The sequence below is a fragment of the Cervus elaphus genome, chromosome 24 (assembly GCF_910594005.1).
Source record: "Cervus elaphus chromosome 24, mCerEla1.1, whole genome shotgun sequence".
NCBI classification, from domain to species: Eukaryota; Metazoa; Chordata; class Mammalia; order Artiodactyla; family Cervidae; genus Cervus; species Cervus elaphus.
Genome location: NC_057838.1, coordinates 50,196,652 through 50,209,837, shown reverse-complemented (window position 1 = coordinate 50,209,837; position 13,186 = coordinate 50,196,652). Strand labels below are relative to the sequence as shown.

Genomic DNA, 13,186 nt, shown 5'->3' with positions numbered 1-13,186 from the left:
TTCCTCACTTACTTTGGTTAAAAGTATATCATATACATAAACAGAAAAAGAATCAAAGAATAAACACCCTGCCTGCTGGACATGTAACATTTTCTTATTTTTGCTTAGCTGTATTTTCCAAATGTCTAAAATGTACACTTGTTTCCTCTGTAATAATCAAAGGTATAGTCACTCCTTCCTATCCTTCCCTTCCCCAATCAGAAGGTCAATTATAAGTTATTTGCCAATATCCTGTCGCTTTGTTTAGGGGGTAGGGCTAGGTCATTTCAGTTTCGATGGAATGAACAGATAGTTCTGAGATGATGATGATGATAAAAGACTGGTCCAATTTTTAACTATGCCAGTCTATATTCATTATGTTCTTCAGTCCTCAAAACAACTGTTAAGAAGTCAGTTTCTTCATAGTACAGAAAACTAAGGCTCAGAGAGGTTAACTAATTCACCCGAAGTTAAACAGATCAGAAGTGACAAAAACAGAACCCCTTCTCCTGTCTGGCTTACTTCAAAAGCCCCAGCCCTGATCACCATTCTTCTACCTGCTTCAGAACTATGTTTTACCAACAGTACCAGGTTACTGTTCATCCTGTAATTCTAAGCAAGTTTAGAGTTAACGCCTGCAAGTGACGGCAAGATTCTTACAGCACCTTCATATGGATACGGGATTTTGTTTAACAAGAAAAAAAGATGCCTGGGAAAAGCCTTTCCACTTCAGGGATGACGATGATGTGATAATGGTGGTGATGGTGGCTGACACTTACCCAACGCTTCCCGAGCCTGCTGCTGGCAGGAGTGCATGGGGCTTCACCCTCATAGCCACTCCACAAGAAGGTTCTGCTTATTATCGTCTCTTACATAGATGAATCAGCTGAAACTGAGAGATTAAGTACCTTGTTCATGGTCACCCAGCGTGTGAGGAATCAAGGGTGAATTCGGAAGGTTCCAGAAGACAGGCCTGGGCTCACTCCCCAAGAATGCCCATGAAGGGGCAGTCAAGCCGGCTTCTTGCTTCTAGAGGAGATAACTCACTGTCTCAGTGTCTTGAACTCCATATGCCTTGATTTTCTTTAATCAGCCCTTAGAACCACAACCTATTCTATTGGTGAATCTTGTATGCTCTCCCCACTTTCGTTCTTTTGGAGGTAACTTCCCTCTGCGGCATAGCTAGCCACACACCTGACAGACATCACCTAAGAACATGTTTCTCTTGCTGCCTGGTCTTCCGTACACTTCCTTCCTCGAGCAGAATGGCTCCTACTTTGATTGATACATGTTCACTTAGGTTGTGCTTTTGTAATTTAATCAGGTTATCTGTGGCGTCTTACATAAATAAATACCGCAAATATATTTTAATAGGCAGGGGTTTCAGTTTTCAAATTACCCCTTTAAAGGGACATATTCACACTCAATTACTGGGCTGACACATAAAGTGGACAAATACAAGATTTGATAATGGAACAGCAAATTAAAATCCATGAAAGGCAGAGAATACGGGGCGGCGGCCCCAACTGAACCTGACTGCGCTGCCTGATTAAGTGCTTATGAGGCGGTGTGGTGAGGGGGCCCCTTCCTGATCTGATAACTGCCACGGAGAAGCCAAATGCAGAGTCAATCTGCAAATACTTAATCCTCCAGAAGGCAGATTAAGTGTATAATTGACCTATATAATCCACGTATCATCTCCAGCCCAGTGTGCCCTAGGCCTGGTTCACGGTGACAAGGGGGTCTGGGGAAGGCGGTGTGCATGCAGCATTACCCCCAGTGTGGATGCCATCCAAGTTCGAGATGGCTTTTTAATCACTCATCTCCGAGCCTGTGAGGTTTAAGCAGATGAATTCATCCTAAGCACATCTCTTTTAATCCCGATTTTCTTCTCAGTCTGTGTCTTCAAGAAGTACAAGGAGGAAAGAAAATAAATTAATTTTTGTTTAGACCTTGAAATCTTAGGTGCTTCTCTTGATGATCTGATCTCTAATTTCCAAAAGCATGTTTTTGTTTCAGGGGAAAATGGTGAATTAATCACCAGAGGAGCGGGGGGGAAGCTATCTGCATGATTTATGGACACTCAAGCTTTAAATCGCTATCTTCGAGTTATTTCTTGGGCTGTGCTTTCCTTTTCAAGCTGCTGCTTCAGGAATATGGAGATTATTCATATCCATGTTTTATATTTTCTTTAAAAGTCAGCAATAATTTTCAAAGAGGCCAAGCTCTCACTTGAGTCTGACAGCAATCAGATTCTCTTTTCAGAATTCAGCATCTTTAATATAATTTAAATTCCCTATGATTGTACATATCAGCATATTTGCTTGCTCTAAACCTCTGCATCTTCTTTCTCCCCAAAATATTATAAACTGTTATTTTGTAGCAATTAGAACTGGTTTACAATGGCTCACCATTTTTTTTAGCCAAAAAAAAAAAAAAATACAAACATGCAGATGAAAAAATGTACAGCTACATATCTGAAATACCAAGAAAAACAGTTTAAGGATTCTTTTCCTGTCAGCACTTAGTTTTGAACTGATCAGTGTTTTTTTTAGGTGCATGACTAAAAAGGTTGCTAGCATTTTATAGGAGGACTATGTGAATCAATGATTAATAAACAGGGAAACTTTTCACTGCATTGAAAAGACTTGGTGAGACTACATTATGCTTGACTGTATTTCTTCAATCAACCTAGAAAATGCCTGTTTAAAAAAAAAATTTTTGGCGAAGATGAATTTGGAAAGCTGTTCTTAAGTTACATAATAAAATAGATAAAAATGCAGAACATTAAATATAGAGCCCCAAATGCTATGCCGATAATCTCCCACAAACACCCAATTCCAGCCAGAAGTACAATGACGAGGAAAAGAAAAAACCCAGCTCAGAGACAGAGAGAGAGAACATGGAGATCGGTGCTTAGTTAAAACGGAAGATGCACTCATTAAATGACTGGGTATTAGTCTAAATATTCTCAGGAACAGATACACACTAAAGCCATCCAGCCTCTTCCACAAGGTACACTCAGAGGCAAAAAAAAAAGAAAAGCAAATGAAAATAATCCTGAATAGCAAGAACTTAAAGGACTTCCCAGGTAAATCAAACTGAGACTTTGAAACACCGTTAAAAATACAATGGGAACTGAGAACACGCTTCTGAATGACAGATGCCAGCAGGAACTAAAAAACAGAATGACACAATAATCAAAATCAACAACCTCCAAACAGCAAACAATCTCAGAGATACATATATTTTTCCTCATTCAAAATGCTAATGTTCTATTATTCATTTTTGCCATTTATCAAAATGCAACAATTTGGAAGAGACACCTCTCAGATCAACAAGTTTTTCTCAATAGCTTTCTGCCAATTGTTTAGAAACCCGCCCCAGGACCACTATCATTAAGAATGAAGTTGAAAGGGTAAGTTCACTGTAGCAAGAAATGTAGGGTGAGAGGTTTTACAGACACCCTTTTTGCCTCAACATTCTGATTCCCTTGTGTAGCTTAGTGGACAATGAGGGCCTTCCAGAGCATATATGTAAAGAAATAAATACCCTACTTGAGGAAACAGAAGCCGAAGATAATCAAACATGTTGGTAATCTGATGTTTTGCTGCTAGATTATAGAAAAACAGTTAAGTACTGAATTAAATTACTGGGGCTGCATGGTAATGAAGCTTTTTGAGAAGCTCTGGGTTTTATCGAATGACAAATGTTTTAAAATCATGACAGATTCAAGAACTTTTCCTGCACGACATCAGTTAGGTTGCCTAGCACCAATATTCTGTAAATTAGGGGAGCAGGTTATTTGGAAAGTAAAGAAGTAAATGGCACAGAAATTTGCTATCTTGAAATAAAACTGCTTAAAAAATTTTTTCCCACAGGGGTGGGAGTGATGTTCAGTGAATGATCGTAATGGTTAAGTTTTAAACTCAGATATTCAGGGAAGTACAATTAAGATTCCTTTGGAAAAACAGAACTAGGACAATGGGAGATTAAATTGTGGGGATTCTGATAATGTTACTGATGCCATTTTATGCTGGTCAGTTTGTAATCCCACAAGGGATCTGACATACTTGTGAATTTTTGAATAACTCTAAACATAATTTGCATCCTGAGAAACATACTCTGTGTGCTGTTTCTTTTCATTATTAATTCACACCAATGACCAGAGGCCTTGAATTTGCCTCTGTTCTTCAACAGTTGGGCAAGTCCAGTTTACCATCTGTGCTGGCCAAAGCTACGACTGTACTTTTTAAATGAAGATCCAGTTGTACTTTCCCTTTAAGAAAGCCCCGGAAAAGGACAATCTGCCTTGCTGCTTTCAACAAAGCCACCTTAAAAACATTTTTCCCCCACCGTGTATGACTTCTAATTTAAAAAAAAAAAAACAGGAGGAAAAAGTGGGTTATTTGTCAATGAAATAATAGGCTAAACTGTGGATTCAATATGAAATTCAGTACTAGATGTCTGCAAGTTCTGGAGAGCACTGGGTTATTCACACACACTCTCACATAGAAACACGCACACACACGCACACGAGGGCCACACAAAACTGAGAATTAGAAGATACTGATCAAAGAAAAGAAAAAAAAGGCAACCTAGGCATTGAAAAGAACAACCCCACAGGCTTCCTGAACATTTGTGGCTTGGAATTTCATTCAGCGGAGATGGGCAGAGAGTCCACACTCCAAAACGCAGACCCAAGGGTGCTGCCTGACTGTTTTCAATGCCTATTGGCTGGGTGATTGGGCCCCAGACACTCCACGCTTGGTACTTTCATAAAGGCACGCATGCAGAGAAGGCAGAGGACCCGCCGGTGAGCTTTATGCATGTATGAGGCATTCTCAGTGGATGTGGGCCATGCTAGAAGATGTACACAGGAAGATTATTTGATTCTAATTCATGCCACTTGATATAATGTGATAAAACATTTGACATGAGAGATAAGTTCCATTTTAATCTGAGAGAGGACGGGTGGGAATTAAAAAGTAAGAAGGGTTTTCTCGAAGAAAGGTGATGCAGAGGAAAGAGCGATATTGAACACAGAAAGGGGATGATTAGAAAAGAGAGAAAAAAAAAAAAGACAGGAGCCTTTTCAACACACGAGGAAAGCAAATGAGCTGGAAGACAAAGCGCAGAAAAGTCAGGAGCTGCAGACTCTTAAGCGGTGCCAACAATGAGCTCACTTAGCCATGGAACAAAAACACACACACACACACACACACAAACTTGATGTAAATTGCTGAACACAATCGCGGAAAAAATATAGAAACATGGATTCCAGAGTAGACCAAAACATTAATGTTCGAGCTGGCACTCAAAATACAGAAACCTGGACAGGAGGAGCTCACGCTTCACAAGACAGAAGTAGGCTGTACAATTAGAGCCACACAGAGACAAGTGTGCCGGCTTCCATGCACTCTGGCCGGGTCTACACTGGCAAATTCGGTGGGAACTTGAAACAAAATATCTGGCTAAATCAGGCAGCCCCATCTGCTTTGGCCTGAAAGAGGCAGAAAATTTGAGACCGAAGCAGATTCCTTTTTATTTTTTGCTTTTTACCTCAGTGGTTTGCTTTGGGAGTGCAGATGTAGTCACAGTGGAAGTAAGTTTACTTGGTAACTATTACTCCTCAGAAATTTGTTCTCTGAACTTCAAGCCAGGTCTGGCAGGCTGATGTAACTGCTCTTTATACCCCTGCTTCTTTTTCCAAATTTTTAAGAGGGTGGGGTGGGGAAGGTGGGGAAGGGACACCCCGGTTTAGAACAGCAAAAGAACAAGTAACTAACATTAAGTGTTTGCCAAAACCCAGGGCTAGCTAAAGATTTCTAGTCTTCCAGAAATGCAATCATCTTTGAAGTGATAACGATGCTACGTTTCCTGCCACAGCTGTGAACTACCCTCAGGAGAGGGGCCAGTCGCAGTCTCCCAGGCGGCAGGGAGCATCTCCCTAAAGCAGGGCTGGGTTGCAAGAAGGGGAACCATGACCCAGGAAGGTCTTTGCCAGTTAGAGGAAGCTGCCACCTCACAAGCTTCGTGCAGGGAGGAGCCGGCTTGTGCGAGGCTGTGTGCCGCGCTATGTATCACACAGGTGAGAACTGAGACACGGCCACGCCAGGGAGGGTTGGGGACAGACACAGGACAGATAAGAGCCTAAGGCGGAAGGGAAGGAAAAGATTTAGTTTGCATCAGGACCAATCCATTTTCTCAAAATGTGACTTATCCTCCTGTCTCTTTATTTTGTCACATTTTGGAGGGTCTCCTCCTTGGCCTTCAAGGAGGAGAAGGCATTTACTTACATCAAATAACCTTTCTATATACATCTCCTCATTGACCTTATCACGAAGGACATCCTGAGAGTGGCGGACGAAAGTCACGTATGCATCGGCCACGTCCATCCCAGGTTTCTGCAAAGAGACAGGAGAACGTGAACATGGAATTCTCAGACAGTGGCTCTTTCTCGACTACCCCTGCATGCTCTCCCCACTTCACCCTGCCTGGACCCCCAGCACTTCCCTGGAGTTTGAAGCTCTCCCCTAGAGCCGGGAGCTTTCCAGAGTACACTGTATCCAGAGGGTCCACCACATATGGCATCACTATCCACAGACTGGACTGAGATTCCAGGAACTGAAACCGATACTAAAATCTCCAGTTCTTTCTAGAAATTCAACCTGGCAAGAGGGGAATTGAGATTGCAGGGTTGTACAGGTTTTTTTTTTTTTTTTCCTATTATTAATTTTTTTTTTTCTGGCAAAGATACTCTAATGGATAAATCTTCGCCAGATAACCCAGAGATATTCTCTGGTTTTTCTTTTGGTTGAAAGCTCCATCAAAAAATACTCAAAAATACTCTATCTTCCACTGTCTGTCCTTAAATAATATTAGAAAAGTGACAGCTTTCCCTGATCCCCTCAATTTAAAAAACTGAGGATGTGACAAGTAAAAAAATTCTGTTTCAATCTATATCGCCTCCTACCCAAGTCATATTGTGGGGGTAGTTTAACCTGAGTACATAGTGAGTATTTCCTTATTAGTTTACTCGAAGGAGACATTCAACCAATTGTCTTTGCTTCCTAGGTGTAGCTTTAGAGTCCAAGGATTCAAAAAGATGGGAAGGGGGAAGGATTAGACTTTTAAATAAATTAGATGTTCTGGAAAGGTAAGCAGGTGGTCTCATTCAGTAGTTACAAAATCATTTATGGTAAGAAACACAAAATAAAACTAAGAATGCATACTGCTTGAGCTGTAGCAATCAAAGTTATCTCCAAAGAAACCTATTAAAACACTGTAATATGGGTCATTAGGAGAGCTGCCACAAATCCCTTAAATTTCCACAGTCGATATGTATGTTTGCTAATAACTAAAAAGATTAGTTTTCATTACTGTGATTTTACCTTAGATCACAAAGTATCATTTCTCTACAAGACGTGACTGTCAGGCACTGCAAATTGAAGTTAGTTAACACTTCTGTGTAATTTCCAGGGTGAAAATGAGGAAGGTTTGGAAACAGTAGGACTGTATTTTTTTTTTTTTCCTGATACAAAGCAAACAATTATGAAGCAAAGGGCCAATGCCTGGCCCCTGGGATGCTAGTAACATTTCTTAACACCTGCTGAAACAATGACAAGGTATTAATTTGAAAAACAATGAGGACAACTCAAAGCCACAGTAGTCAACTGCTACACTTTCAAGCAATTTTCAGCGAATGGATTGAGCAGGTTGTGTGATGGTCCTATAATTGTTGCAGTTTTATGATACGAAACCATAGAGGTTCTCCAATGAGATGAAGTGATAGCTATCAGTTCTAAGCTGGCAACTCTCTCCTCCGCTCCCTTTGGCAGCCCCACATCACAGGGCGTCCTCAGTGGTGATGGGGACCCCTACCTGGGGCACTTGAGAAACTTATTATTGTTTCCATTTCTTCCCTGGTGATACTTGTGGCAGACGTTTCCTGGATGCAGGCAGCCATCTTAGAGCTAAGATTCAAAGCCAAATTCAGCAGACCTATTTGTAACCACAACAGCGATCTACAATAACGGTTATTTTCACCCCTCCTTCTCTTTTCACTAAATTGCTGTCCTTAAAGGGGCTTTTCATTTATGCTTTAAAAACTTTGAAAATAAATATTAGTGCAGTTCAGCTCACCCAGGTAGTTAAAAAACTGAGTTTTTGACTGAGCTTTTACTTTTCTTCAGAGCACTCACCAACATCTGACACTGTATAATATATTTATTTGCTTTTTGTCTTCTCCCACTTAGCACATAAGCTCCATGAATACAGGGACCTTATCTGATCTATTTTTTTTTTTTTTGTATCCTCAGCACAGAAATGATGGCACATAGTATGTGCTCACTAAATATTTTCCAAATGAACAAAATCATGAATGAATAAGCCTCTGCCCCACCTCCTTATTTAAACTACTCAGTCACACTACGTGGATTTTTATTTGATCCCCCACACGATGGAGCTTTTGAAAATCATTTCAACTTCTCTGGGCTTTGGTTATAACCATCTGTAAAATGGGATTAATAATAGCTCCCCTACTTACCTTCAAGGATTGTTATGATCATCAGCTAAAACAATGGAAGTTAAACTGCCTCAAAGGCCATAAACTGCTATTCAAACATGAGCCACTGTGATTCTCACCCCCGCATCCCCCAAAGATTATATCACTTCATGACCTTACCTACCTCTGGAATCTACTTTGGAACCAAGAAGGAAAAAGTTGCTTCAGAGAAACCAATGTAAAAAAAAAAACAAAAGACCAAATCTGCATGAAAATGTGTTTTCTCAAAGTCCTCTGGTCCCCATGTTTTTAACCAGCTTTTTGTTCAGTTCTGGCAGGTCTGTTTTCCATCCTCTGGTGGACTGGGAAGGGCGATGAGGGGACTTATTTGAAACAGAGGTGCTGACAAAAGTTATCACCTTTCCTGATACCCTTAGCTTGTGGGAGAAGGTTGCCAAACTGGAGCATCAGACATGTAGACTCAGCATACACTGAGGTTTGGGGCTGTGAAGGGCTACGTCTTGGGAAGTCCTTGCGGAAGCAGGTCACTAAATGGCCACTGGGGATCCTTGGTTACAGGGAAAAGGTTCAAGTACTGTCAGTTCCCATTTAAAAAGGTAGAGAAGGTTGTGCAATGTATTCTAAGCAGGTTTTCAACCAAATTGGTTAAACTTGTAACTGTTCACTGACCAACAAGCTAACTTGTAGATATAGATGAAAAACATTTTTGGTTAAACAATTGATGCTATTAGATAAATGAAGCTTCCCTTGTGGCTCAGCTGGTAAAGAATCAGCCTGCAATGCGGGAGACCTGGGTTTGATCCCTGGGTTAGGAAGATCCCCTGGAGAAGGGAAAGGCCACGCACTCCAGTGTTCTGGCCTGGAGAATTCCATGGACTACAGTCCATGGTGTTTGCAAAGAGTCGGACACAACTGAGCGACTGTCATTTCACTTTAAACCACATGGCTATCTAGTAACAATGGGAAAAACTTTAGGGGATGGTTTTTAATATTTCACAATTACATTGTTTATTTTAAACGTGCCTTGGACAGACTGACAGCATGAGATGTAGATTTTAGAAAATAATTAAATAATGACTATATAAATCCCAATATAGTTAACTATAATCCATGTGTGGAAGACATAATTTGAAGAAGCCACTTGGTGGCTTGGAAGAAATAGGACATTTTAATCATGGCATGTTCCTCCCAGGATATTTCTGAGCTTGAGGGAAACGAATTCAAATTTCCAGCATCCTAAAGCAAGCCCTAATTAGGAATGCAAATCTGCTCCGTACTGAAGGGTCGAATACTCCACCTAAGACAAAGAGATGTGCTTTGGGGATCACGCAATGTTTTGAATGACTGGTAACAGCGCTTCTCTCTCTTAGTGGAGATAATTAAGAGACAAACCTCTGCGGTAACGAAATACCAGTCCCCACAAGAAACTAAACCAATAAACCGTGTGCCAAAAACCTCACAGGGCAACAGAGGTCAACTCACCAGAGCTAGAAACAACTTAAAAGATGATTTTATCCAAGAGCTCCTAAACCTGGCTGCAAGTGAGAAGGATATGGGAAGCTTTGAAAGATAGTAATGCCTACACCCCACACCCAGAGATTCCGCTTTAAGCTGCCAAGCAACTTCATAGTGATACTTGTAAAAAACTCCCTATGTTTCCAGTATACACAGAAGGTCAAGAATCACTGATTTAGCCCAATGGATCCCAAAGTTGTGCAAAATACCAGAATCTAGTGGACAGCTTCTTAGAGATCTCCAGGCTTCACCCCAGAATGGCTGAGTCAGAATCTCCAGAGGCAAGGGGCCGGGAATCTCTATTAAAACAGCAAAAACAACCGAAACAAACCAAAAAACCTTGCCAACTATCACCTCTGCACATTCTGGTTTGGGGACTACTGATTTAATAGGTGATATTTGCTGGTGAGCTGGTAGACTGGCTCTTCAAGACAAAAACAATCAAACAAAACCCACCAACCTTGAAGTGTAGTGCTTGACAGTTTCGTGGTATAAATACTCGGCCCAAGGCTGAGTTTGAGCTGCCAATGTGCCCTCAGTGAAGGCAGAGCTGGAAGCAAACACACACCATTGACTCTTGGGAGCCAGTTCCAGTGGCTCTATCTATCAACGGCTAGCACGTGAATGTTCATGCAGCCATCAACTCGTCCGGTGGCCACGGCAGCCACTGAACCTCCCTGTGCCTCAGTTTCCTCACTGTGAAACATGGGGGTCCTACTACTCCCCTCCTAGAGCTCTCTCGAGAAGTAAATGATTATTGAGAAGTAAACTATCATTTACTCTGGGTGAACAATGTATTTATAGTACATGTGTATCCTGTACTAACGTTTTCTGGAAAACTATTTATTAAAACATTTGCTATAATATTATTGTCTGAGCCACTAGGGATTTGCTGCAAAAATACTCTAAGGAACTTAATTTTAAAGTTGAGCTTTGTCCCAAGGCATACTAATGGGTGAAATCACGGTGAAAGAGCACATTTGACATGCTGATCGTATTTTTCCTAATATCCATTAAAATAATTTCTCAGTTTTCCAAAAAAAGATGTTTGTCTATGCACTAAAGGATATCATATCAGGCAGATGATGTAGTGTTTAAGAACATTACGGCTCAGCTGTGCCTCTTATGAACCGTGGGATCCTCAGCAAGCCAGCCTTGCAGGGCCACCATTTCCTTATCTTGAAGGGAGATTGTTGTGAAGGTTAAATGTAAAGTGCTTCGAACAACGCCTCGCACACAGAGGTTGTTTATAAGCCTTGGTTGCAGTTTTTGTTACTATGAGACTGTACATTGTTGGTGGGAAATGTACCATATTTGGGGACATACTGCATCATTTTCTCTGTCTCCTTAGGGGGAGGAAGCTTCGCTAATTGATTTTTGTTCTTTCTCGTGTCGACGTGGAATCCACTTTGTCCTCATTTTGACAATAAATCCGAGCCTGGCTCACAGGAAGTGGGTCGAGCCAAATGACATTACCAAAACTTGACTTTTTTTGACCTCTGCCCCCAATAATTTGACCTGCCCAATAATTTCAGTTGATAGAACCAATTGCCAGATCAATTTTTTTTCCCCCCAACATTTAGGTCCTGCCCACTGGTCACCTGTTTAAGTCTCTTTGGTGAGATCTCCCCTTTGCTTTGAGGTGTAACAGAAAACAGACTTCAGTTACCAGATCTTTGCGCTGGGGACTAGAAGCTCCCTTTCTATGACTGCTGAAGCCCCGGCTAAGCCAGGGTGGATGTCAACAATTCATCCCACCTCCTGCCTTGTGCAATAGAGCAGAAATATCTGCCCCCACCCCACCCTGCTCCTGCTCCAGAAATATCTAGAAAGTGCCAGATACAGTGCAGAGTATCCCATGTATATGCCATGTAATCTGCACAGTGAATCTGTGATGTGGGTTTTTATCCCTATTTTAAGGATGGAGAACCAGACTCAGAAAACTTGAGTAGTTTGCTCCCCGTGAACTGAAAGTTTCTACTCTGGGGCTTGCAAAAATAAATTACTTCTCTCCTGGCTCCAGGTAGTGAGCTTTTTCTCTTTTCCATTATGAGGACTATCTACGTGAAGGAGTCGGGGGTCCCCCGATGAGAAGTATTATATAAATTCAAAGCATAATTATTGATTGTACATTCTTTCACTAAACAAACAAAATATATGCTAATGCTAAACTCCCTCCAATTTTCCATTTTGCCATCCTTTGAGAAATAAGCCAATAAACCATTACACACTGAGCTTCCTGGGGAAATGAATTTAAATGTTAATATAAATCCTTTTAGAAAAAAACAAATTTTAACAAATAAGTATTTGAACAAGGAGGGTACTTAACCACGTTCAGAATGAGAAACGCTCAGTACAAGGCCCTTGGTGGCTATTGAGATAAGCTCTTTAAATTTAATATTTTATAATAGACTCACACCTCTTTTGTTAGAAATGGAGAAACAGAATCATTTTCTTTTCCCCTTTACTGGAATATATTTAAATCTCTCCAATTCTATTTTGCTAATAAGCAGGCCCATCTCGGTCTATAAATGTATCCTGATTTATCACAGGTAATCCCACACTCTAGCATTCATGTGTAGTACTTAACCTCAATTTAAATGTAAATTTTGGGCAACTTTGAGTGCTTTATCTGTGAACTTGGAGAGCTCTCTTCATTAATGAGGTCTGGACTAATTATAAGCAGTTTTGTAAGGTTTCTTTAAAACAATTGCAGAATTGACCCCAAAATGAACAAATTCCGAATTTATTTGTTTTTAAAAAATGCTGGCATGCTTGTGCAAATTTCTAGCTCAACGCCCTTACTCCCAAGGTGTGCACATAGGAGGGGAGGGGAGCCGGATGATAACAGAATGAAATATACCAGAGAAACCAATGGAAATGGAAACGAAAGTTAATCGGGTTCACCCTCAAATACAATCTCTTTTTCCTGCTCAAAGAAACCATACCCTCTTCTCATTTCAAAACAGTTTTACCAGGAAATATTCTTGCCTTCCTTTCTTCTGGTGATTCAAGTCAGGACTACACAATTTAGTGGCAACTAATGAAAATAGCACTATCAAAATTCTCATGAAAGCCAAGCCCCCCCCCGCCGCCCCCAACAAAAACAGTTTTCAAATACTCACAGGTACATCCACGTATTTGGAAGCTGCCTTCACCTAAGGA

The 13,186-nt window shown here is 40.9% G+C and overlaps 1 protein-coding gene across 11 annotated transcripts in view; it reads right to left on the bottom strand.

Moving 5' to 3' along the window:
• Positions 1–13,186, bottom strand: part of CADPS (calcium dependent secretion activator) — a 473,148-nt gene that overhangs the window by 31,689 nt on the left and 428,273 nt on the right. For all 11 annotated transcript variants that reach the window (XM_043886632.1, XM_043886637.1, XM_043886641.1 and 8 more), the window contains 2 exons: positions 13,147–13,179; positions 6,279–6,386 (listed from right to left, as the gene is read on the bottom strand). In XM_043886632.1, coding sequence (XP_043742567.1) covers positions 6,279–6,386; positions 13,147–13,179 — 141 coding nt within the window. The remainder of the gene's footprint in view (positions 1–6,278; positions 6,387–13,146; positions 13,180–13,186) is intronic.